The sequence below is a fragment of the Lacerta agilis genome, chromosome 6, assembly GCF_009819535.1.
Source record: "Lacerta agilis isolate rLacAgi1 chromosome 6, rLacAgi1.pri, whole genome shotgun sequence".
NCBI classification, from domain to species: domain Eukaryota; kingdom Metazoa; phylum Chordata; class Lepidosauria; order Squamata; family Lacertidae; genus Lacerta; species Lacerta agilis.
Genome location: NC_046317.1, coordinates 1,143,119 through 1,168,997, shown reverse-complemented (window position 1 = coordinate 1,168,997; position 25,879 = coordinate 1,143,119). Strand labels below are relative to the sequence as shown.

Here is a 25,879-nt window from a genome sequence, read left to right as displayed (position 1 = left end):
AACTGCTAAGAACTCAAATAAATTGGGAGAAGAGTTGATATTTCTACACTTGTACATATGAACATAAGACACTGCCTTAACTGACTCCTACCTCCTACCTCACTATTGTCTACGCTGTGGCTGCATTCCCACATAATGCTAAGCCATGTTGTAACCATGGTTTGCTCAACAAATAACATCACCTTACAAACAAGAAAATAAACTAAGGAGAGAGGTGGATTTTCCCTGCCAGACTTGAGACTATACTTTGAAGCTGCCGCCTTTTGCTGGTTGAAGGACTGGTTTAAACTAGAAAACACGGATGTGTTGGACTTGGAAGGACATGATAATGTGTTTGGCTGGCATGCGTATCTTTGGTATGATAAAGTTAAAGTACATAAGGCTTTTAAAAACCATATAATTAGAAATGCCTTGTATCAGGTTTGGAGTAGAAACAAAGACTTGCTAGAGAAAAAAACCCCTAGATGGATATCCCCAGTGGAGGCAAAGGCTTATAAGAGACCAAATATGCCTGCGAAATGGCTAAAATATGCAGATATACTGCAACAGGAAGGCCAAACTTTCAAGCTGAAAAGCTATGATCAATTGAAAGACAGTGTCTCGGACTGGTTGCAGTATCATCAAATAAATGAAGTTTTTAAGTTAGATAAGAAAATTGGCTTTCAGATAGAAAAATCAAAATTGGAAATAGAATTAATAAAACCGAACTCTAAAAACCTTTCCAGAATGTACAACCTATTGCTAGAGTGGCATACTAAAGATGAATTGGTAAAATTGGTTATGATTGACTGGGCTAAAGATGTGGGACATAACATAATGATGGACGATTGGGAGAAGTTATGGAGGGAAGGTATCAAGTTTACGGCATCTAATGTGTTAAGAGAGAATATAATGAAAATGTTATATAGATGGTATTTGACGCCAGTTAAACTCGCTAAGATGTAAAGTGGAAGGTACCTTCTATCACATGTGGTGGATGTGCTCAAAGGTTAAGGACTTCTGGGAGAAAATATATAATGAGCTTAAAAGAGTGTTGAAATACACTTTTTCTAAGAAACCAGAGGCCTTCCTATTGGGCATAACCAACCATGAGATACCCAGGAAAGATAGAGTGTTTTTTATGTATGCCACAACAGCTGCTAGAATTTTGATTGCAAAAAATTGGAAAGGTGAAGAGCTCCCGACAATAGAAGATTGGCAGATGAAGTTAATTGATTTTATGGAACTCGCAGAACTGACCCCGAAGCTCCAAGACCAGAGGGAGGAGAAGGTGGAAGAAGACTGGAAGAAATTTAAGGACTATTTGAAACATCGTGAAAAATTGGACTTTTGAAGTGAAATCAGAGAAAGATAATAGGTGATAGCTAGTTAATGTTAATGTAGAATAATAAATAAGAAAGTAAGATAAGGTAAGATAAGGTTGTTTGCAACTAATGTAATTAATGTTTTGAATATAATCATGTTTATTGAGATAAGATAAGATGATATATTGAATTTGAAGAGTTAAGGTGAATGATTAATAAATAGTTACAAAGTTACTAAAGTAAATTAGAACTGAACGCTGTAGAGAGGACGGGGGAGGTCCCCCCCTAAAGAAGATATAGAATAAGATTAAGGCTTTTGATAATTGATGTGTTTTTATGTTTTTTCTGTTTTGTATTTTGTATTTGTTTGTATTGTTTTTCTGTTATTTTTTGTTATTTTGCAAAACCTAATAAATTCTTTATAAAAAAAGAAGAAAATAAACTATAGCATGTTTCCCCACAGCTTAGTTTTGTTTTCCAGCTGTTGTTTCCTCATACCTTTCTGGCTTGATGAGTGTGTGGTCTGGGAAAACAAACCATAGTTTGCTTAACACTAAACCATAGTTTTAAAAAGCCACGGTTTGTAAGCCAGCAACAAATCCTGGCTTCACTTTAGTTTGCTGACAGAAATCAAACAAGGGTTTGTCTGCCTGGATGGGTTTGCATGTTCAAACAAAGCAAAGACTAAGCCAACCACCAAGACTAAATTAGCTCTGACTCAGCATTATGTCAATCAGGTAAATGTCTGGCAGCAGCTGTCCAAGATTTCAGGAAGTTCAACCTGGAGATGCTAGCGATTAAAACTGAGACCTTCTGAATACAAAGCACATGCTGTACTTGTGAGGTATGGCCAAGATGCGCATGCATTTCAGTTATTCCGGTCTTCTGTTGGGACTAAGAACACATTGGCACCTACTTTGAACTCAAGGTTTATCCTACTATTTTTCAAACACATACACACACACCACCACCGCCACTAGTAAACAGTGGGTGGAAAAAGTTTCCCACCTAAGCAAACATAGCCTTTTAAGGCAAAATGATCCCTGAATACATGTGTGCAGGTCCTTGGGATGCCCTCCTCGCTAAAGGGAAGAAAGAACAAGTGCAGCCTTCAAGTATTGGGCACAGACACAAGCAGAAAAATAAAGCCAGCTTGTGCTCCAGCTCTTCCTCCAAACAGGACACAGATAAATAAAGCTGGCAAATAATGCAGCCACAAATCAACAACATATTTTAAAACACAAGTCAGACAGGCAGGATCGGCTCCAAACATAGTCTATCTGTCACAAAACCAGGCACTGTCTCTACATTTAATTATACAAGCCATGTAAACAAAGAGCCATCAAGGCTGGAAAAATGGGGCACAGCTCCTTCAGGGTTGAGGACAAGCGCCAAGAGGCAGATTGCATCAGTCCCTCCCCAACTGCTCAACAGGATTCAATGGTCTTGTGTGGGGTGCACTGGTTTTCAAACAGTGGGTCTGGTTAGGGGTGTGGCAGGAAGACCCTATGAGGGGAAAACTCCTGCAGGCAGGAGGTGCTTTCTCCCCCCACCCTCTAATCAACTATCACCTGAATAGACTAAAAAACAAACCCACCCTCACCCAAGCCAATGAACTCTCAATGTTCCACACCATATTTACAGATGCCATATCATGCTTAATGCCTCATAAGCACAACAGGATTTGTTAAGAAGGGAGTTCAGAAAGAGCCACTGCTTAGTTCTTACGATAATTTCCTTGTATGACTTTAGGAGGGAGCCAGAGATGCCTTGTGCTGTTCCATTCTTAATGCCAATACAGGATGGCTACAATTTACAGACACAGATCTTTGCAGATTCACCTGTAGAATGGAGGAGTGAGTCTGGGTTGTGGGTCCCAGAAGGCAATGCACATTAAGATGGTGTGGGAAGAACCTGAATCAAACCATCTGATAATCACCGTTGTGGCCCCAGGGATATGCAAGCTAAGAAGAGCACTGCATGATGTAAACTGTGACTTTTCAGATGTTGCTAGTGACAACTCCCACCATCCCCTTGCATTGGACATCCTGGCAAGGGATGGTGGGAGGTGGAGTCCAGAAACATCTGGAGTCATAGATTCACAAAACCCTGATTTAAACATTTAATGTGATATCATCGCATTGTGAGTTTCCAAACCCCAGGTAAACCCACCTAGCTTCAACCACACTTTAAAGCCTGTTGTTGCAGCCATAGTGGCTTGGAGCCTGATCAAAACTGTGTTCTAAACCCAATGCGATGTATCTGTTTTCAGCAGAACTGTGGGATACACACACAGCCTTGCTAATAACTGTGCCAATATAAGTAGAGATAGTGCTAACAGAAGCTACTCACACAGGTGTGTATGGTTGGTAGGAGGGAACTTTGTTTAACCTCTCTTGCACCCATCAATTATTGTCTACGAATTCTAAGCTTTCCTTATCCCCAACCACATCTGGACCCACTTGGAATTCTAACACCCAGTTGGGGATGGGGTGGAGAGAGCACCACAAAAACTGCTGGTGGGTACCGTATTTGTAAAGGAGAGCAAGCACCACCCCTCGCAGCTCCCCATATATTAGTGTGCATGACGGAAACATGGATTTGGGAGCTGCACCGTGCTCTTGTAAAATGTAGCTCTATCCTCTAGAAAACCGTATTCAGTATTAACTGCCATCTTCCCAAGGAGAAAGAAAAGGACATTCAACATGTTATTTTCACATGGAGTACCCCAGGCCATAGTTGAAAGAATATGCACTGTGCTTTAACACACACACGCAACAGAAGAAAAAAAAACATACAAAAAGCTTAAGTAGCAGCAATGGTCCACTATAAAAAAGTCCCAAAGCCCCAGTTGTTTTATTAGGACCAACTAAAATGTTGCACAGTAATGACAGATTGAAGAACAAATATAATACCATAGAAATATGCAAAAAATAATAACCAATGTTTAATTGGTTTTAATTATTTCCTCACCTATGTTTTTAGCAAGCCTTGTTTTTATTTGTAAGCCGCCTTGAGTTCCATCAGGGAAAAAGGAGAGATAAATATATATTACAGATCAGACTACAGCTGACTTTTTCAAGCCATTTAGCTGAAGTCTGCTGTAACTGAACTGCTTGCTGGATTCTGCCCTGTCCCTTTTCACTCCCACAGAAGTTGGCATGCTAAAGCAGACATTTCCCTGTTACCTCATCAAATCCCATCTTGTCTGGGTGCTTTGGAGGAACTGTGACATACTCCGAAGGCTCAACTGGAGGACGGTCAACTGGAAGGGATGAGAACCATCAAAACAGGTGAGGAACGAAACCCTTGAAGTTCACTCACTTCGCATTGTGGGGGGGGGGGCAACTTATTTATTTAGTGTCTTTAGGGTGACAGCCATAGTATGCTCCTGCTTATTACATATATTTAAAAGATCAAAAGCTTACCAATAATAAAACAAAGGTGTGCTTTGTTACAAAAGCAAAGAACCACTTGGTTCTCTCTGCCCTGGAATATCTTGTTGCAAACCTGGACTGTATCTGGAACGCAGATGGAGCCTCTGAACTACTTTTGAAGGATATTCTGGCTGGGCAGATTCCTAGTGTTCACAGTTCTGGTATCCTAAAAAATGAATCTGATACAATTAGGTATCGTATCAGTATGGCACATATTGCTATACCGAGGGACCTCACTGGGAAGGGCAAAGCCCTACTGTAATTCTAAAATTTGGCAGCATTGCTAGTTAATACTAACAGAATTCCTTCGTAACTGGGATTTGCATATACACTTCAAAATTTTGGGTTTAGTTGTGGCACCAGCCCTAATTAGTATTAACCATGGTTAGCACCAATGCAGACTTTACTTTTTGGTTCAAGACTATTTGGAAGTGAGGGTGGGGAAAACCTGTGCTGGGGGAGCACCTGAGTCCACAGCACTGAGCCCAAGTCAGAAAGCCAGTTACTTACCAGACTAGGTTCAGGGTACTGATAATGGTGTACAAAGCTGGAACAAGGATACAGAAAAGATTGCTTCATCCCCAACGGCGCACTGCCCAGTGCAGGAGAAGGTGTCCTGGAGAGGCCATCCTATCAGGGGGCCCTATGCCTGAATCAGGCCTTTAGTGTAGCTGCAACGACCTTTTGGAACTGCCTTGCACTGCATCAGACAGGCAGGTACTTCCTTGTTATTTCTTTGGTGCCTGCTAAAGGCTTTCCTCTTTTCAAAAAGTCTTCTAAAAATTTATCCCAGTTGGTACCTGTCCTAGATTTGAACCGATTATATGTATGAGCTTGCTGTCTAAAACTGTCCTACAGTTATAAGAGTTTTTAAATATTGTTTTAATTATTTTATATATGTTGTTATATTATAATTTACTTTGGGATGCCACATGGGAAGATATTCACAACTGAAATAAATAACAATTATAATAATTTGCAATTCATTAGTCAATGTTGTAAGAACTCAGATTAGGTACGTCAATATTTTATTTTATTTACTTCATTTGTATCTGGAACGTAAGTACTGTATTTTGAAAACAAAGACAGCAATTAAAATCCTAACTTTTGTTTTTTTTAATCCTTCCTCTTCATAATTAAGGAACACAGACTCTATTATGATCTTATCACCATTATCTAATCAACTCTCAGTGCTTGGCCTCATAGCCCTTTCTTGGCAGTGGAGGCTCACTCCGGCAGCAGAGGCAAAATGGCGGCTGCTGGTGGGAAGCCTCTCTTGACAGCGTTGCGAAGTGTGCTTTTACTTACTCATTGCCTCAGTCAGAACATGAACAACACTGTCAGCCTCTTCCTCCAGTGTCTGGTGAGGTTTCAAGGGCACAGGCAGGAAGCCATAGTGTTCTCTGTTGCAGATGTACATCTGAATGTCTAGGGATAACGAGAGAGGGGGAAGACATGAGGAGGAAGCAAAGGCGGTTGCCAGGGGAGTCTGTTCTCCTTGACCTCTTTCAGATTGTATTTTGGATTGGTCCTGCAGGCAGAGCGACAGCCTGACTCAAATTAATCCCCCCTAATCAGTACAATACAGGACGCTGCATGTCCTGTCCCATTTAGCTGATTGACAGGACTGAGAGTCATGGGGGAAGGGAGCCAGCAGCATCTATTGTTTTCACAAGCATCTAATATATACTAGGCACTGCGCATTAATTCCAAAGGCAGGCTCCTACCTATCAGTTATAATTTAGATAAAAAACATGAGTTAAAAGGGGGGGGGGGGTTTAGAGGCAGCTTGATGGAAAGAACTAAAATGAACCAAAAGGGAGTTATAGCAATGTCTATACAGGAATAATGCTGAAAAGAATTAAATGATCGAAAAGATCGTTATGAAAATATACAAATGGAAGAATGGGGAAAATTGTGGAGAGTGAATTTGAAATTTACCGATTGTATATTATTAAAAGAGAATTATATGAAAATGATGTACAGATGGTATATTACACCTGAAAAAAATAGCAAAAATATATATAACAGGTTACAACAAATGTTGGAAATGTAAAGAAAAAGAAGGCACTTTTTCATATGTGGTGGAGGTGTAAATTGATCAAAAATTATTGGGATATGATTTGTAATGAAATCAAGAAAATGCTTAAATTGACTTTTATTAAAACACCAGAAGCTTTTTTATTAGGCATTTCAGGTCAAGAACTGCCGATAGAAAAGAAGAAATTATTTATGTACGCTATGACTGCGGCTAGGATGCTACTAGCCCAGGGGTCAGCAAACTTTTTCATCAGGGGGCCGGTCTGCTGTCCCTCAGACCTTGTGGGGGGCCAGACTATATTTTGAAAAATATAAATACCCTGCAAGCCGGTCCCACAGCTGCCTCCAGACCTGGAGGAGGAAGACATTCTGCACGCACTCAGAAGCGCGTCTCGGTGCTGCTCGCTCACCGGCGTTGTTGGCGAGCAGCAGCCGCTCCATCGGCCCGTCCCTGCAGAGCTCCCAGGTGGTGTGCACCATGCGCTGCGGCCCGTCATCCAAGGCCAGGTTGGCGGGCAGGCCGCGCATGCGGAGCACCGGGCATGCGGCGCACAGCTCGCCCTCCAGCTGCTCCAGTGTGGCCGCCGAGCTGAGCACCAGGCCAGCAGGCGCGCCAAGCTCCAGCTGAAGCCCCGCAACATGCCCATCACAATGTCCATGTTGCAGCCCAGACCTGCCGCCCACTGGCTGGCCTCTCCATCCATGGCCGCGCTGAGTTTACCTCAGCCACGGGCAGTGAGGCTTTGGACTGGCTGCAGCCAATCTGAAACCACGCCAGCGTTGCCACCTGCCCAGAACCTGTGCCAGCGTTGTGGATGTCAGTCCCCATGTGGCAAGGCATCCGCAGCGCGGGGGGGGGGGACTGACCGAGGCCGGATTTATGAGCCTGGGGGGCCACACCCGGCCCCTGGGCCTTAGTTTGCCTACCCCTGTAGTAGCTCAAAGAAAAGTGAAGAAATACCAAGCAAGGAAGAATGGATACAAAAACTAGTGGAATATGCTGAAATGGCGAAATTAACAGAAAGACTCAGACATAAAGATAATAACGAATTTAAGACAAAAGGCAAATGTCATCAATAATTTGGTAGTAAATGGAAAAAATGTGGAGAAACCGGAGGAAATCAGATGGTGTTTTCAAAGATTCTACAAGCAACTGTACAAGGAGGAGAAGATAGATGAAGCAGAAATAGACCGATTTCTGGAAAAGAACGGATTGCAAAAAGTCCCAGAGGAAAAACTAGCTACTCTCAACCACCCAATATCGACACAGGAGATAGAAGATGCAATAAATAATATGCAATTGGGGAAGGCTCCAGGACCGGATGGATTAACAGCAAAATATTATAAGACATTGAAAGACTGGCTATCGCAGCCGCTAAGAGAAATTTGCAACAAAATACTAGAAGGAGATAGGGCACCAGAGACGTGGAAAGAAGCCTTTATCACACTGATTCCAAAACCAGATACTGACAAGACTCAAATGAAAAATTACCGTCCAATATCCCTTTTGAATGTGGATTATAAAATTTTTGCAAATGTATTGGCTACAAGGCTGAAAAGAGTGTTGAAAGATTATATACACAGAGATCAAGCAGGTTTCTTGCCAGGAAGACAAATTAGTAACAACACGAGAATTATTGTGGATATTTTAGAAAAACTGGAGAGAAACATAAACACAGATGCGGCACTACTGTTTGTTGATGCAGAGAAAGCATTTGATAAAGTTTCTTGGATATTCATGAAAAAGAATCTGGAAAGGATGGGAGTTGGAGAAAAATTCTTGAATGGCATTAAGGCCATCTACACAGAACAAAGAGCTAAAGTAATAGTAAACAGTGTGATATCGGAGGAGTTTGAAGTTGAAAAGGGAACAAGACAAGGGTGCCCTATTTCCCCTTTACTTTTTATTACGGTCCTGGAAGTCCTCCTAAATATGATACGAAAGGACAAACAGATAAAAGGAATTCGTGTGGGAGAGAAAGAATACAAACTACGCGCCTTCGCAGACGATCTGATGTTATCCCTGCAGGAACCGGAAAGCAGTGTCCCCAGAGCCTTGGAAATAATTGAACAATTTGGACTTGTAGCTGGTTTCAAATTAAACAAGCAGAAAACCAAAGTTTTAGGAAAAAATTTGAGTGCAGAACAAATTCAAAGAATACAGGAAGGCACTGGCCTCAATTTTGTCAAAACAGTAAAATATCTAGGTATCAATCTCACAACCAAGAATTTGAACCTGTACAAGGACAACTACGAAAAACTGTGGATGGAAATAAAGAAAGACATGGAGATATGGACAAGATTGAAATTGTCGTTAATGGGAAGAATTGCCGTGATAAAAATGAATGTCCTACCAAGGATGCTGTTTTTATTCCAAGCCATACCAATTTTGGACAAACTGGATTGTTTTAAGAAATGGCAAAAGGACTTATCAAAGTTTATATGGCAGGGCAAAAAGCCAAGAATCAAGTTTAAGATCCTAACAGACTCTAAAGAGAGAGGAGGCTTTGCCCTGCCGGACTTAAGACTTTACTTTGAAGCAGCGGCCTTTTGCTGGCTAAAGGATTGGTTCAAACTAGAGAACGTTGATGTATTGGACTTGGAAGGACATGATAATATGTTTGGCTGGCATGCATACCTTTGGTATGACAAGGTTAAGATCCACAGAACTTTTAAGTCTCATATAGTTAGAAAATCCTTGTATCAGGTCTGGATTAGATATAAAGACTTGTTAGAGAGAAAGACCCCTAGATGGATTTCTCCAGTGGAGGCCAAAGCCTATAAGAGACCGAACATGTCTGCAAACTGGTTAAGATATATGGACATATTGCAGCAGGAAGGGGACTCTTTTAAGCTAAAAAGCTACGATCAAGTGAAAAGCCAGGTCCCCGACTGGCTGCATTATCATCAGGTATATGAAACATTTAAAATGGACAAAAAAGTTGGTTTTCAAGTAGAAAAATCAAAACTGGAAACAGAACTGATAGAATCGAATTTTAAAAACCTTTCCAAAATGTATAATCTTTTGCTAGAGTGGCATACGAAAGATGAACTGGTTAAATCGTCAATGATAGACTGGGCGAAAGATGTAGGACATAATATCATGATGGATGACTGGGAGAGATTGTGGCAAAAAGGTATTAAATTCACTGCTTGTCATAGTTTAAGAGAAAATATAATGAAAATGGTTTACAGATGGTATTTGACACCAGTTAAGATAGCTAGGATGAATACCAAAATGTCAGATGTATGTTGGAAATGTAAATATGCGAAAGGTACCTTTTTTCATATGTGGTGGTTGTGCCCAGCGGTAAATGCTTTCTGGGACAAGATTTATAACGAACTCAAGAAGGTAATGAAGGTTACCTTTTGTAAGAAACCAGAGGCATTTCTTCTGAGCATAACTAATGAAGAGATACCCAGTCAGGATAGAGTGTTTTTTATGTATGCCACAACAGCAGCTAGAATCTTATTGGCAAGAACATGGAAAGGCGAAGAGATACCAACGGTGGAAGAATGGCAGATGAAGATGATGGAGTATATGGAACTCGCAGAACTGACCGCCAGAATCCGAGACCAGAGGGAGGAGAAGGTGTCACGGGACTGGAAGAAATTTAAAGACTATCTAGTTAAATCAGTAAAATTGAATATTTGAGCAGAATTAAATAGAACAGCGGCTTTAGCAGGTATATGTTAGATAAAACTGTTAGCAAGATATTTTTGTGTGAAAGATTTATTTGTTAGAAAATATGTTAAGATTTGGTGTTTAAGTTAAGATATAATTAAGTAAAGTAAAGCACATTAAAAATTGAGCAAATGTGAATAGAATAAGATACAAAGCTACCTAGAAGATATATATGATTTTGAAGACAGTGGAGGGAATGGGGGAAGTCCCCTAAAATAGAGAAGATAGCAACAAGAAAAGTAAGAGGATAAGTGTTAGTTTAAAGGTTTGTATATGTTTCTTTTTATTGTAATTGTTTGATTGTGTTTTTGTGTTGTGTTTATGTATTGCATTTCTGTATTGTTAATGTTGGTGTTTATGCTATGTTTTTCTTTTGTCTTAATAGAAAATAATAAAATCTTATAAAAAAAAAAAGATAATAACGAATTTAAAAAAGAATGGGAATCACTTATGTTGTATCTACAGAAACAATGTACACAAATAGACTCACCAGCAGGGTTTGAGTAAACATTTACAATTAACAAAAATAAGTATAAAAGCTATGAAGGTGGTGTTTAAGTAATAAAAGATAAGAATAATTAATACATCTATATATATAGAAATGTTCCCATTGCGTGCGCGTCTGGCCCCACCTTGCTCCGTAACCACTGGACCAAATCACATCAAATTTAGGACAAAGCGTAACATGACCATGGGGGAAGGATCTAGCATAATAAAAATTCAAAAAAACCACACCTGTCATGCCTAAAATCTAGAATAAAGGCCAAAAAAAATGGCGCACACATTACGTGTCACCAGCAACAGAACTGAAGACTTTGAACAACAACCAATAGAAAGGCTCATCGCAGGGCAGCGTCACAGACTGTGCGCCGATCCAAAAACCTCCTTCACCTCATCTGAAGAAGTGTGCATGCACACGAAAGCTCATACCAAGAACAAACTCAGTTGGTCTCTAAGGTGCTACTGGAAAGAATTTTCTATTTTGTTTCGACTATGGCAGACCAACACGGCTACCCACCTGTAACTCCTTCACCTCAGTCAGCCATTTTCAGACAGCAGGGACAACCCCCCATTAATCTCCCTAGCCCCAGCCTCTGCCAAGGGCCTTACCGCACTCAGAAAACAGTTAAGAGGAAGGCCTAAACTCTTCTTAGTAGTTTCAGCTCCAGGCAGGAAAAGGTTTTTAGGCCCGGGCCATACCATTCCTTATGGTGGGGGGGGGGATGTAGGATGAGAAAGCTCAGCAACTATGCTTCGCTCCCTATCCTGTCTCCACACACAATCCTTTCTGCACTGCTGCATAGCTTTACAAATGAAACTCCAGTTATCAGAAGAGGAAAAAGCGCCCGCACACAAATGTATAAGGACCCTACCAGTTCCCCACCCCCCCTCCTTGTATCGTTATGGTCCCTTCTGACCCCAGGCTCAATGCCAGAGCGGACTGTACCATGCATCAGGTTTCCGGGGGGGGGAGGAGATAGTAAAAGTTCAACGGGAGAAGCTGTGGGGAGGAAGGCGAAAGTGGGGGGGAGGGAGGCAGAGAGGTGCCAGGCAAGAGTTCAACAGGAGAAGCTGTGGGGAGGAAGGCAAAAACGGGGGAAAGACAAACAGGAGGCAGGCGGGAGTTCAACGGGAGAAGCTGTGGGGAGGAAGGCGAAAGCGGGGGGGGGGGGGGGAGAGAGAGAGGTGCCAGGCAAGAGTTCAACGGGAGAAGCATTGGGGATGAAGGCAAAAACAGGAAATATGGAGAGGAGGCAGGCGGAAGTTCAATGGGAGAAGCTGTGGGGAGGAAGGCGAAAACGGGGGAAAGACAAGCAGGAGGCAGGCGGAAGTTCAACGGGAGAAGCTGTGGGGAGGCATGCACTTTCTCTTTTACATCTTCCTTTTCCATTTCACAAAATGAGCCACAGCAACGCGTGGCCAGGTCAGCTAGTAATTTATATAGAGAATTCATATGGAAGTATAAGAAAGAAAGCAGGAAGCCAATATTGGGGAAAACCAGAAGAGGAAGTTAAGTCCAAGGGAGGGGGAGGGGGGAAGTTGGGGGAATGTTTTCTCCTTTTTGCATTTTGATGATTAGATATGTTGTAATATGTTGTAAAACTTAATTAAAAATTTGATGGAAAAGAAGAAAAAGAAAAGATAATTATGAAAAGGACACCATAAAAGAGGAGGAGGAGAGTTTAATCCCTTATTAGAGGAGAAGGGCTCTCTCTAAGGAGGCCTGTGTGGCCATGGAGACTTCACCCTGGTCCCAAGGAGAAAGCAGATGAAGAGGGGAAGAGCAAGCAAAGCTACCTGAGCTGCAAGTGCTTGATTGGTTAAAAAAAAAAAAGATTAGAAAAAAGCATCTCAGGTGAATTGTGGAAAGAAGTATTTACTTCCTACATGGCTTTCTCACCTTGTGGAAAAAGAAAATTTTAATAAGATGTTATATAGCTGGCATTCATCTTCACACTGTCTAGCAAAGGTATCCCCCAGATGTCAGTGGAATATGTTGGAAATGTGGGGAGAAATTGCAGACTGTATTCCTGTTTGGTGGATATGTGAGAAGATTAAGAATGCTTAGGAAAAGATCACTAGGAATATACAGTATACAAGAAATAAAAGGATATCACATACATATCAATCTGCCACTAATAAGTCTTTCATTGGGTGAGATTACGACACTGAAATTTGGTTGGGCTTTTTAAAACTGTGGCCAAACTACTGTACTGACAGCAGCCAAGTGGTATACAGTGGTACCTTGGGTTAAGAACTTAATTCATTCTGGAGGTCCGTTCTTAACCTGAAACTGTTCTTAACCCGAGAACCACTTTAGCTAATGGGGCCTCCCACTGCCGCCGCTGCGCGATTTCTGTTCTCATCCTGAAGCAAAGTTCTTAACCCGAGGTAATATTTCTGGGTTAGCGGCGTCTGTAACCTGAAGAAGTGTATCTGAAGAAGTGTGCATGCACATGAAAGCTCATACCAAGAACAAACTTAGTTGGTTTCTAAGGTGCTACTGGAAAGAATTTTTTATTTTATTTTGTTGCAACCTGAAGCGTCTATAACCCGAGGTACCACTGTATTCCAGTAGCTCCAACAGAACGAGAATAGATTGATAATATTTGGTGTGTAGCTGGAATGGCAGGCAGAGCAACCCAAAGCCCCTTTGCATTGGACTGGGGGAGATTTGGACTGGGTAAAGGTGTATCTCCAACCATCCCTGCTGGTTTCTTTTGGCTCCAGCCACCTGCAGAGTGATGTCAGCAGACCTGATGAGCTTCAGCAAAGTGTCGGTGTCCTGTGACTTCAGACCAAGAATTCTGCCCGTGGCAAATTCAGGGTCACAACTGAAAGCATACTGAGGAGGAAGCAATAGCTAATACTGGTTCCTTGTGCAATGCACATGTTTGCGAACCCAGGTTTGCCTTCACTCCTTGTTCAGCCTTCACATTTGTGCTTCAGTAGAACAAGATGTGAAACTGCTGTGCTCCCAATGCGCACCAGGCTCAGCGAAGAATGCCATAACCAGCTGCAGGACTCGGCCCAATGTCATTAGCTACCCATTAGGCAACAGACTCCGGATACAGCTCAGCACATCACTGGAACACAGGCCCCTTGACAGAGACACTTGGGATGAGGCCCAAAAGAAGAGACAGCTGAAACTTGTATTGCTATTTTTGCCACACCAGTTACACAGTGAAACCAGTTACAGGTGGGTAGCCGTGTTGGTCTGCCATAGTCAAAACAAAATAAAATAAAAAATTCTTTCCAGTAGCACCTTAGAGACCAACTAAGTTTCTTCTTGGTATGAGCTTTCGTGTGCATGCACACTTCTTCAGATACCACTGTGTGTGCACATGTGATTCTCTCCTGAACGTGCATGTCCCTTCTTTAGTTGGCATTTGAGTCTGCTGTAGATCAGGAATAGCAGCCCTAATAGGAAGCAGAAATCCAGGCTACTCAAAAGCTGACTTCCAATGTGAAGTTCAAAACAGATAATTTCAGCTCTTACCAACCCTTCCCCCCCCCTTTGTTTTCATTTTCCAGGAGAGGGGAATCCAAGCTCAAAAACTGAACATTTTTCATGCAGACACAATCTGCTGAGGCAGCTACAGCGGCACAGATTATTAATAGCAGAACCCCCAGGTATTGTTTCTAGAAGTGTGGGGTTGCCTGTGGAAAGGGCTGTTGTGCATTGGCCCCAATATGAACTCTATTCTCTAAGGCAACCAGCTGACTACAACTCTTGCCAAACCACAGTTCAACTGCCAGGTATCATTATGGGGAATGGGTGAAAATGTATCTTGATGTGATTTAATCAATTGCTTGCACATCCGGCTCCCGCATTCCCCAGCCTCAGGCCTGCTTTCCTGTGTAAAACTATTTCCACGATCATTTCAAAGCAATAGCTCCATATATTTAGGGTAAAGTTTTCGTCCTCTTTAGTAGTATCACCTCCTTTCAAGTAATTTGCTTTGTTTTCCTTTCCCCTCTTCACCCGTTTTCCTTTTCCCTTGTGCAGCATCTTGCTTTTAATCTCTGTAGGGCATTCAATAACATGCTAGACCTTCTATAAGTCCGCTCACCCTCATTGGTGGGCGGTGTTGCAGCCAGGCCCCAGACCCACAAGTGACCCAACAAAAGGCAGGCCAGATCGCCTGGCTGCCAGCTATTGACCAATGCCGGCAACTCTTGCACAGGCGCTTGGGCCCACTCCCAGGGGTCGCTGAATTGTGGCCTGCCTGGAAGTCTTTCCTGCCTTTTTTGTTGATCTCCCGCAGACCCTCCCTCAATCTGTTTGCCTTTTCTTGTGCTTTGGCCTTGCTATGGATCAAGTCGGCCACAGTATTAACAGGGGTGGGCAGGAATTTTTCCATTCGGCAAATTGGCACCGGCCATCTGGTTTTCTCCTACCTCGTAACAATTGTTACAACTTGGTTATGTGGAAAGGCATTGGGTAAACCTAGATCTTTGGTGGAGGGGAGGCTGCAGCCTCTGCCTGCCCCTCCTTTAGGAAATCGGTATCCTATTAAAAGGATCCGGGAGGAGGAGCCAGGGCTGCCTTAAGCATATCCAGCTCCGTGGTGCAAAGATCCCTCCAGCGCCCCCCCCCCCCCGTTTCCCAGAGTTGTCGACCTTTTTAAGGAAAGGTTTCCCAGAGTTGTTGACCTGAACTTCCACAGATTTCACTACAGGGAAGGAGAGGCAAGAGCTGGGGGTGGGGGGAACCTACCCCTTCCTTTACTGGATGAAAAGAGAGAGAGAAAGTGGGACAGGGGAAAAGCAGAAAGGAGAGGGCATTTAACCCACCAACGGAGAGGAGGGTGGTGGTTGGGAAGCTGAGCCGGGGCAGAAATAGCGTCTCTCCTCCCACCCACGCAGGCTTCGCAGCCAAGAAGGAAGGACAGCAGGAGGGATTTTTTTTTAACACAAACACACACACGCCAACCCCGGTTGCTCCCTGATCCCCTCAAAGTGAGTGGGTGGGTGGGTGCAGAGGGACAGCAGCAGATTTTCCCCACCCACAACCACACACGCAGTGTACGGGGTGTGTGTGCGCAGCCCGCTGCATTTCGCAACGCTACTTAAAGGGAGAAATAAAAGTGCACTTGAACGCAGCTAATGACGGATCTGCTTCCCTTCTGCCCGCCGGGAAGCCGCCGCACTGGAGAGGGAGAGATGGGGTCCTCACTTGCTGGTGGGGAGCCTTGACAGGGAGCTGCTGGGAGAGGCTCCAGCATCCCTGTTGAAACCGTTCCCACCCGCCTCTTTCTTCGGGGCTCCCCTGCCGCACTCCTGCCATGCACAGGAGGCTCGGGAGGCAAGCTGCACGCCCAGGCCACATGAGTGAGCGAAGGAGAGCGCAGCTAGGGAAGAGGGAGGAGCAGGAGGGCAAAAGCAAGTCGGCCGTGTGACTGAGAGAGAGAGAGCGCAGCACAGGGGAAAGGAGGAGGAGGCGCTTCACGTGTGCCTCCTTTCGTTTTGTGGCCATCCCCAAGAAGGCCTCGGTTCCCAAAGAGGGCATGCGAGGGGAGAGTTGCCGTGCGCTGCGCTCACTCAGCCGCCCAGTTTAGAGAAGGGCGCACACACACACACACAACCTCACAACACCGCCAGCGAGCAACTATTGCATCGCCCTGGACGCAGGAGCGCTGTGCATGCAGGGGAGAGTGGATTCTAGGAAAACAGGAAGCCGCCGGCAAAGCTGCGCAGCTCCCCACTCGCTGGGGCGCCCCTGAGAGGCCAGCACTGTGGCGCAACACACCACTAGGCCCTATGGGAAAGATGGCTCTGGGAGTGGCTTCTGTCCGACACCCAGCTAGGGCCATACCAGGGGGAGTCCCTATTTGATGTAAGTGGTTGTGGTTTACCCTTAGATGCACTCCCAGCAGATGGGCTGGAGTGGAATAGCAAGGGTTTTACCCAGTGCCTACGCCAAACCATTCTCTACTGTAACCAATAAAGTTGTGGCCATATTCAAGCCCCGAACCCAACATGCTATTGTCCTGTGTGGTTATACATTTCTAGGGAACTGTGGGGTCACGGGGTTTTGGAACACAATTGATAATAGCAAATACACCCCCCACCCCAAGAGCTGGGGTTCAAAGACAGAAGCCTACAACACCCTTCGCCAAAGTCAGCCTATTCCCCAGTTTTATATAAATAGCCTTCCAGCATTTAACAGAAGCAAACAGGAATCCGATTGTGCAATTACACACGTCTTTTACTCTCAGCCAGAATAAAAATGGAACTTATATGTTGCTGAAGGCATTTTTCCACCTGCGTTATTCATTTACAAATATTCTACATAATATGAGGAGATAAAATTCTGGACTGTATCACTGTCACTTTTTTAATGCTCCCTCATCCCCCCCTCCTAAATCTCAAATTTCATTTAAAAATAAAACCAAACACCTGCATGTAGTAAACTAGCACATGGTGGGAAAAAGGTTTAGCCCAGACCACTCTCTAATGAGCTGGCTTAATACAGCCTCCTCTGCAGTGATTTTAAAATAAATACTGTATTTTTCTGTGTATGAGACACCCCCATGTATAAGACAACCCCCCCTTTAACCCTAAATAAATAAATAAATAAATAAAATATTGAGTTGTTGAGCCTTTTGAGGGGAAGATCGCCCTTGAGTTATTTTGCTTTTGGGGGGAGGGGAGGCCGCTGCCGCCAATCGCTCAAGGTGAAACCCACTAGCTGCAACTTGTGAACCCCACATGGTCCCTTAGTGTTCATGCATGAGTACAAAAGACGGCACATGTGTACTGCCACTGTCACTCTAAACACTGTTAGAGTTCAGGGTTTTTGTTTTTAAAATAGTAATGAATTGTTTTTCTTTGAGTTGTCACAAATAGGTAATCTAAACCCTGCCTGGATTCACTGCATTCTCCAATCCGTTATTCCATAGCTAGTTCAGAAGTCTACCTGCTTGTCGACTTGAGAAGGCAAAGACAATGATGTCATCAAAGGTCCAGGTGTAATCCTGATGTGGGGGATAAAACACCAGTTTATCCGATGCCTCTTTTCTCAGGTCAATCAGGAATGTGGAGTGAACCATTGGGACCGCAAAGCAACCCGTCCTCTTCCACTCCCTGATCAGGGCATAATCTGGTGTTCTCTTGTAGTAGCCCTAGAATAAAATGGTAGTACAAAGCTCATTAAAACGAGAATCATTTCAGCTAGCAGCCAAAGCCCACAATCTGAAGGCACACAATCTGTAGGACTGTCCAGATCTAGAAATCCAATCGCCTAACAAAAGCCTTGCAGCACCTGTTTATGTTAACATGTTTTGTGCAACACTTTTCAGGTGTAAACAATCCATGCCCCAAAGCAGCTTGCAGAAATATAAAAAACAGAAACATCAATAAAGAAGAAAGACCACCAAAAGTCAGACAAAAGGAGCTATCTAAGGCTAAGCACATACTATCTGTTTTATTTTAACCAATTTAATATAATTCTTGGCCACCTTACAACAACCCACTCAAAAAAAATACTCAGTCAGCCAACCAAAACAATTTCTACAGCCCCAGAGAATAAAACAGCCTTCCCTTGACACTGATAAAGATTAGAGTTGGCATCTTAGGTAGCCTGTTCCAATGTGGTGGTGAGAGTACAGTAATGTCAGACCTGTTTAGATTTCTACCTCACATGGTAAATAAAGTAACAGAGGGAGTTTGGTTAGGGTTTCTACCTTTGTTCTGGCAAAATACATGACAGGGTGGGGCGGTTGGGGTCATCCCCCCCCCCAATCTGGTACTGAAGTGACTTCAAAACAATCCATTACAATCTGTTGCAGCCTAACAGGATGGCCCCTCTAGAATTTGTCCCACACGTGTGAGCACACACGAATTTGTAAATGTGCCTGTGCTTGGCTACCCAGAGCTTACCGTATTTTTCCATCTATAAGACGCCCCCATGTATAAGACACCCCCATTCTGGGGGACTCAGATTTAAGAAAATGGGGGAGATGTATCCGTGTATAAGATGCCCCCTAATTTTTGATATTATTTTTAGGGGGGAAACCTAGTCTTATACACGGAAAAAATATGGTAAATATATGATTTTTCACACACCTTTTCAAACACATGCATTTGGAGAGGATCCCTAAACTTGGCGGGGCGGGGGGGGGGAGAGAGAGGGGGGGGAGAGAGAGAGAGAACCTGAAATACAGGACAAAACTCCAACAATACAGGACGTAGCATTTTCCACTGGAATATGGGAAAATCTTGTATCATACACGACAGGTGGCAACCCTAAGTTTGGCTGAGAATTTTAATACCTAGGCAAATTTGTGCAGGAGGAGGTAGCCGTTGAGGTATCCAGGTCCTAAGCCATTTAAAGTTTTATAAAGTAAAAACCAACAACATGAATTGGGACTAGAAACAAGACTGGGAGCCAGTGCAGGTGGTTTCAAGACTACACAGAAGCATCCAATATATCCAGTCCTTAAAAGGTAAAGGATCCCTGACAGTTAAGTCCAATAGCGAACGACTCTGGGGTTGCAGTGCTCATCACACTCTACTGCCCGAGGGAGCCGATGTTTGTCCCCTTCCGCAGACAGTCTTTCCGGGTCATGTGGCCAGCATGAGTAAGCCGCTTCTGGCAAAACCAGAGCAGCGCACAGAAACGCTGTTTACCTTCCCACTGGAGCGGTACCTATTTATCTACTTGCACTTTGATGTGCTTTTGAACTGCTAGGTTGGCAGGAGCAGGGACCAAACAACAGGAGCTCACCCCGTCACAGGGATTTGAACCGCCGACCTTCCAATCGGCAAGCCCAAGAGGCTCAAGGGTTTAGACCACAGCGCCACCCACGTCCCCCTATCCAGTCCTTAGCTCTAGTATTTTGTACTCCCTTGTAATTTCCAAACTGCCTTCAGAAGGCAGCCTAGGATGCTGCTCACTTCAATAGTTTGAACAGAAAGTTACAAGGGCATTAATGCATTATGAATCATTAGCCGGTGCTGGTGCTGCATGCCACCAATGCCACTTGGGCCTCCAAAGACAAGCACCAGAGAGCCAGTGTGGTGTAGTGGTTAAGAGCGGTAGACTCGTTATCTGGGGAACCGGGTTCGTGTCTCCGCTCCTCCACATGCAGCTGCTGGGTGACCTTGGGCTAGTCACACTTCTCTGAAGTCTCTCAGCCCCACTCACCTCACAGAGTGTTTGTTGTGGGGGAGGAAGGGAAAGGAGAATGTTAGCCGCTTTGAGACTCCTTCGGGTAGTGAAAAGCGGGATATCAAATCCAAACTCTTCTTCTTCTTCTTCTTCACCCCAGAGAACACACCTATTCCTTAAAAGAGGGGAATATAAGCCCAGCCAAAAGAGGCCCAATGCCATCCCCCAGACGGAACAAATAAATGATAATCACTGAACAAGCTCCATTGTACTCGGTAGGATTACCTGACACTGAACACTCTACAGGAAATACTTGGACCAGCAAGTACTGTATTAAGGTCAATTTTTGAGAAAGGAGAGTGTACTGGATGACGCACGGTGCCTTTGAAACAGGCTGTTTATTTAACAAATGTATATGATGAGCAGATAGGAAGCAAGCACTAGGTCCTAGGACACCAGTATTCTGACAAGCTGCTCCTTCCAGGTCCCCCCCCCCCACATTCAAGACAGAAAAAACTTGTTTGTTTGCAGAAAGCACCAGTGCAAAACCCATCCAGAAACAGCATCAGCTTAGACTAGCTGTTGCCCAATTGCCCACTGGTAGGCTGAACAAAAACACACTGAGCATAATTAAGGAGCATATTTAAAATATGAATGTTTACAACCCTAGCTTCTTCTATGTCACTGGCCTATGGGAAATTGACTGGATTCTTTTTCTTATGGCAGTGTGTTCAACATCTGGACACAAGGGGAAGGGAATCTCGAAGCTTTTTATCGCTCAGGAAGGAATACCGCAGATGGAACATCTTTAAATAACATTTTACAGCTCCCTAGAACTCTCCTTGGGCTGTTTGGCTAGGACCTGAAATCACGGCATAGTCTCATGCCTAGTAAACATTCTCTCACCTTGGGCAATCCTTCTTAGCATGCTCAGACAGATTGGGGTTTGGTGGGTTTTTCTGCACAAGCCACGCTACCAGAACGTTCAGCGATGGAAAGAACTGCCTAAGAGTCCACCCTGAAAACAACTACTCTCCAGAGCTCACGGCCAAGTTATGAGAACAGTATGACACAGACAGAGGCGGGTCTGAAGGTCATACCAAACACCAAGTTGCTAAAACAATCACACTGAGAGAGCGGCTTCTCGTGCAGAATAAAGGTGTGTGCGTGCTATTTTGTTGCCTTGATTTTCACTGTTATCAACAATTCCTTGTGGATTTCCTGGGAGTTGTTATCACTTGTCAGAAATATGGACCCCAAATGGTCTGCAAACCAAGGCTAGCTGACAAACCTAATGCGGAACAGTAATCAGCTCCAGAGAACCGCAGCTACCAGGCTGCTCCAGCTGCACACAGATCTCAGACTGTGAGCAATTAATCCCCAGAGGGGAAAAGGCATGAGTGAAATCACTGGACTCTAATTGCATTACAAAGAAAAGGCAAACAAGGAGTGGCAGAGGAAAAACGGTGTTTTGTTTCATCTTAAGAAGAAGCCTGCAAGATGCAATTCCTTTTCGAGAATCTTTCTTTCAAAGGCTTCATTTCTCCACCAAATATATTGGACACCAGATTGATTTTGGGAAAATCTTTTGCCATAAAGGGACTGCAAGGATACACTTTAATGACAATAACTCTATCATAAATTACTATGCTCTATGCTAAACAGCCACCTGGTGCATGGAAGGCTTCTGCCAGAAACCCAAGAAATCCAAATTTGCCATTTATGAAAATACAAAATTCTAGGTCCCAAGGGAGATAGGAACATCTAAGTAGTGTCCATCGAAGACATGGAGGCTGGAAAGGGGTTTCAACAATCATTGCATGGGATATTTGTCTCTTAACAGCACCCTCATCTTGATACCAGCTGCAGAGAACAAAGAATGCACACAATACAATAATATACATGCTAGATATCTTACACATTTATTAATTCATCCCATGTATCCTTGCCATTCTTATATACTTGCTTTCAAGCCCTGGGACAGGGATCTGTCTATTTGGATGGTGTATATATGGAAAAATATGAGAGAGACATTGCACTACCTTTGTAAATCAAGAAAATCTTTAATAAAAACATTTTTTAAAAAGTAAGTAACAGTAAAGAAACGTCTCTTGCCTGAGGCGTCATTCCACACCAGAAGTTAGAGTAGAGAGCACGAGATTCAAGCATGGGCGCCACAATGGTCTTGTTTTCTGCTATCATGAGATTCAGAACTTCTGGGTTTGTCAGAAAATTATCAGCATCTATGAACTAGGAAAAGGGATTTTTTTTAAAAAAAAGCATGTGAGTTTTTGTGCAACTGGATCCGAAGAGTGTCTCTAATGTCCACATACAAGACTTGGTTAAGAGCATTACCTATCTTGAGTTCTTGCAATGTTGCAAAATGAGCAAAATAAGCAGACTTCCATCACATACCCATCAGCAATAAGCTAACATTTACCTTGTACTGAAGCCAACAGCAAATATTGGTCGACTTTGTAACTACTACTTTGCACATACCAAAAAGTGGTGGTATTTAGTAAGGCACTCGCATCGCTGAATTGAAATGAAGTCTCTGGACGTGTGAAACACAATGAACAAGAACAGAAACCCACTTCATAGTGGGCCCAGCCAAGTAGTCCACAATGGAGACATTAAAGCAGGGATAAGAAATTTGTAACCCTCAGGAAGTTGTTTGACTACAGCTCCCATCATCCCTGACTTTTGCCTATGCTCACTGAGGCTGATGGGTATGGGAGTCCAATATCATCTGGAGGGCCATAGGTTTCCAAATCCTGCATTACAGGGCAAGGGCTTAACTAGAACAAACCACCTCACATTTGGAAGGAGAGGCAAGGGGGCTTGCAGGTGGAATTTCTGGTGGGACGGCATCCGTCTGTCTCAACAGACACCTCTGGGGGGAAGTCAAACTGCTGTGTTAGCAGCACCGGTGACCTTCCATGGTGTGCAAGCCTGGACAAGACCCCTCTCTTGGCCTCACTGATGTGGGCCAAAGGAAAGCACAGTAGTACGTTTGGCACCAGCTTGACTGCATGGCAAAGCTTAACCACTGGAAAAGCGGGAGGTGTATAAATCAGCATGGTGGTTTTCAGCTATAGAGGCAGCTTTCACCCTGGACTCATTCCTGGGTGCCTCAGTGTGTCAACCATCGAGGTGTCAGGAGTATTCATTAACGTGAGCCAAATATAGTTAGATGAGAATTAGTTTTGTTGCGTATGTATGAACACAGTGCTCTGGAGGTGGGTGGCAAAACATGTTCTGAGAATCCACATCACATGTGGAACTTTGGGTCCTCCAGATGTTGTTGGGACTTTAGCTCCCATGAGCCCCAGTGAGCATGGCCAGTGGTTAGAGATGATGGGGATTGTAGTCCTTCACCTAGCTGACCACAACTTCCTCACATCACTGATTTACATGATCCTGATCACACAAATACTTGTGAAAATATGTGCACGAATCTGGGCCAAAGTTATTTCTCCTTTCCCAGTCCTACAAAGCTGTGTTTAGAGGTGACAGGTACAGGAGGCAGGACTTCAGTGGTCAGTGAAGGTAAGTAGTTACCTTGCATATCCCAGCACATCTGGGGGGGGAATTATGTATCACTGTAAGACAACCAGTTTTACTTTTCCAGTTTCCTTCTTTACAAAGCTCAGAAACCGAATGCACCTCTGAAATGCCCAGCATGCAAATCAAGGAAAGGAAGGAAGCCTAACCAGCCAGAACTTTAATTCTTATTTTACCATGATGTAATCAGACCACTTTTCCTTGGCAGTTCTCAGAGCAGTCTGCCTCAGTTTCATCACATGGGTAAACCTGGAGTTTGGCCAGTGTTTGGGCCCAATTTCCTCCGGGTAGGACCTACAAAACAAAGAACAAACAGGGAAAACATGCAGCCCTCTTGTCATGTTAAATGCTGCGTAGCTCCTGCAGGATTGCTGGGTATTATTTCTCTACTGACTTTGGTGTTTAATTAAAAATCAAATTCACTAAGTCACCTCAAGTGCTCCAAAAAGGTAAGGGTAAGGAAAGGACGTTTCAGAGCAAAGAAAACACTTTCCAAATTTATTCCTGGAGTGTGTACCCAGGACATAGGGAAACATACACCATCACTGCACTTCCTGCCCAACATGAGTGCTGTGAATTAAATAGAAATTGGAAGTTGGACACACACACACACACACACACACACACACACACCCAACTGCTCTTTTCCCTCCACAGCTTTGAAAAAGATAGCATTTAGCCAAATTAAATTGCTTCTGGAATTTGCTATCACAGGTATGTGGAGAAGGCTTTTAAATAGCTTTATAGAGGATCAGAACATTTCATGCTGTTTCCCTGAATATGCTTAACTTTGTTACATGTGGTTTTAATGGAAAAACCCAGCATTCAAATACTTACTGAGGGTCACCCATGGGCCTCCACTCCACATAGTGATACAGTTTCTGTACATTCTTCAGCCACTCCCTCAGGATTTCTGTTGTGTTGTCAACATTGTGGTCAGTAGCTACCCTAAAGGAGGAACAGTGAATGTGCAGAGGGATTACTAAACATTCACCACCTTTCGGTCAAACAAAATCTTGAAGGGGCATCTGTTCACAGGTAACAACAGCCTCTCTGCCAATGCTTCATAGATGCACATTCGAACAGAGCATGTCCTCCATTTTGGGTCTGAAACATTCACACAAATTCCCACCAGCCAGCCATCATTGGCATCTTAAAACAATACTGAATAGGCATCAAGTGATGTTGTTCATCAGGTCAACTTCAGCAACAGAGATGTAGTGGTCTGGGACTGCAGGGGGCTTAAAGACCCGCCACTGCTTCTGCAGCAGGGTCCCAAGCCTCCAGCCTCTCAGCTCAAAAAGGGGAGCTTTTTAGCCAATCAGAAGTCGTTTTACTCTTTGGAGCCAATCAGAATGAAAAGAGGTGACAACCACTGAGGATTGGCTCCTATGGTCATTCTGGAGAAGGGGCACATGCAGAACGCAGCGGATGAGTTGTTCTGTATGTTCCAAAGCTCACTTTCAAGAGAATGGTGTGCACGTTCTGTTATGCATAATGGAACTTCAAGAAAACACAGTTTAAGCACTCCAAACCATTTGACCATGTTGTTGACGCACTCAAGAGACAATGGAGTGCGTCACCAGGGGTGAAGTCAAACGGCATTGTTATTATTGTACAGTAATCTTAAAAGGGGGTATGGTTCTGACTTTCCTTAAGGTACCCCACACTTCTGAATTTGCCACTATACTACTATGTAGCCCCACATTCAAGCTTAATCAAAATATGACAAAAATCAGAACAAAGGAGGCTAAGCTTTAGTTCAGGCATAGGCAAACTCGGCCCTCCAGGTGTTTTGGGACTACAACTCCCATCATCCCTGACCACTGGTCCTGTGAGCTAGGGATGATGGGAGTTGTAGTCCCAAAACAGCTGGAGGGCTGAGTTTTCCTGTGCCTGCTTTAGCTAAACAGGCTGCAAATATACTTCCAAATGCAATTCTTTTAATAGATCCTTCTATAAATTCATTTATTATTTTATGCTACAAAGACTGTGTGGGCTGCATTGATAATGTCCATCTGTGAGATTAAGAAAGAATACGGAATGTGAGTGATTTTCTAAACCTCATAAAGGCAGCATTTTTTGCTACTTCTTCATTAGAAGACAGGCTGACACACATCCAGGCCTGTCATTGCTGCTGGGCAATGTCTGTATGCACGGCAAGGGGAGAGAGGGTTGCGAATAGACCACGACTCACTGTAATTTCACTGTCAGAAATGTCAGAGGAGAAAGT

General features: G+C 43.7%; 1 protein-coding gene across 1 annotated transcript in view; it reads right to left on the bottom strand.

Annotated features, from left to right (window-relative positions):
* COLGALT2 (collagen beta(1-O)galactosyltransferase 2) overlaps window positions 1-25,879 on the bottom strand; it is a 59,235-nt gene that overhangs the window by 7,603 nt on the left and 25,753 nt on the right. Inside the window, exons 2-7 of the mRNA XM_033151165.1 lie at window positions 24,484-24,594; window positions 23,823-23,940; window positions 22,198-22,332; window positions 17,890-18,094; window positions 6,050-6,169; window positions 4,493-4,569 (exon numbers count right to left, since the gene is read on the bottom strand). Of these exons, the coding sequence (XP_033007056.1) occupies window positions 4,493-4,569; window positions 6,050-6,169; window positions 17,890-18,094; window positions 22,198-22,332; window positions 23,823-23,940; window positions 24,484-24,497 (669 nt within the window). The 5' untranslated portion in view covers window positions 24,498-24,594. The remainder of the gene's footprint in view (window positions 1-4,492; window positions 4,570-6,049; window positions 6,170-17,889; window positions 18,095-22,197; window positions 22,333-23,822; window positions 23,941-24,483; window positions 24,595-25,879) is intronic.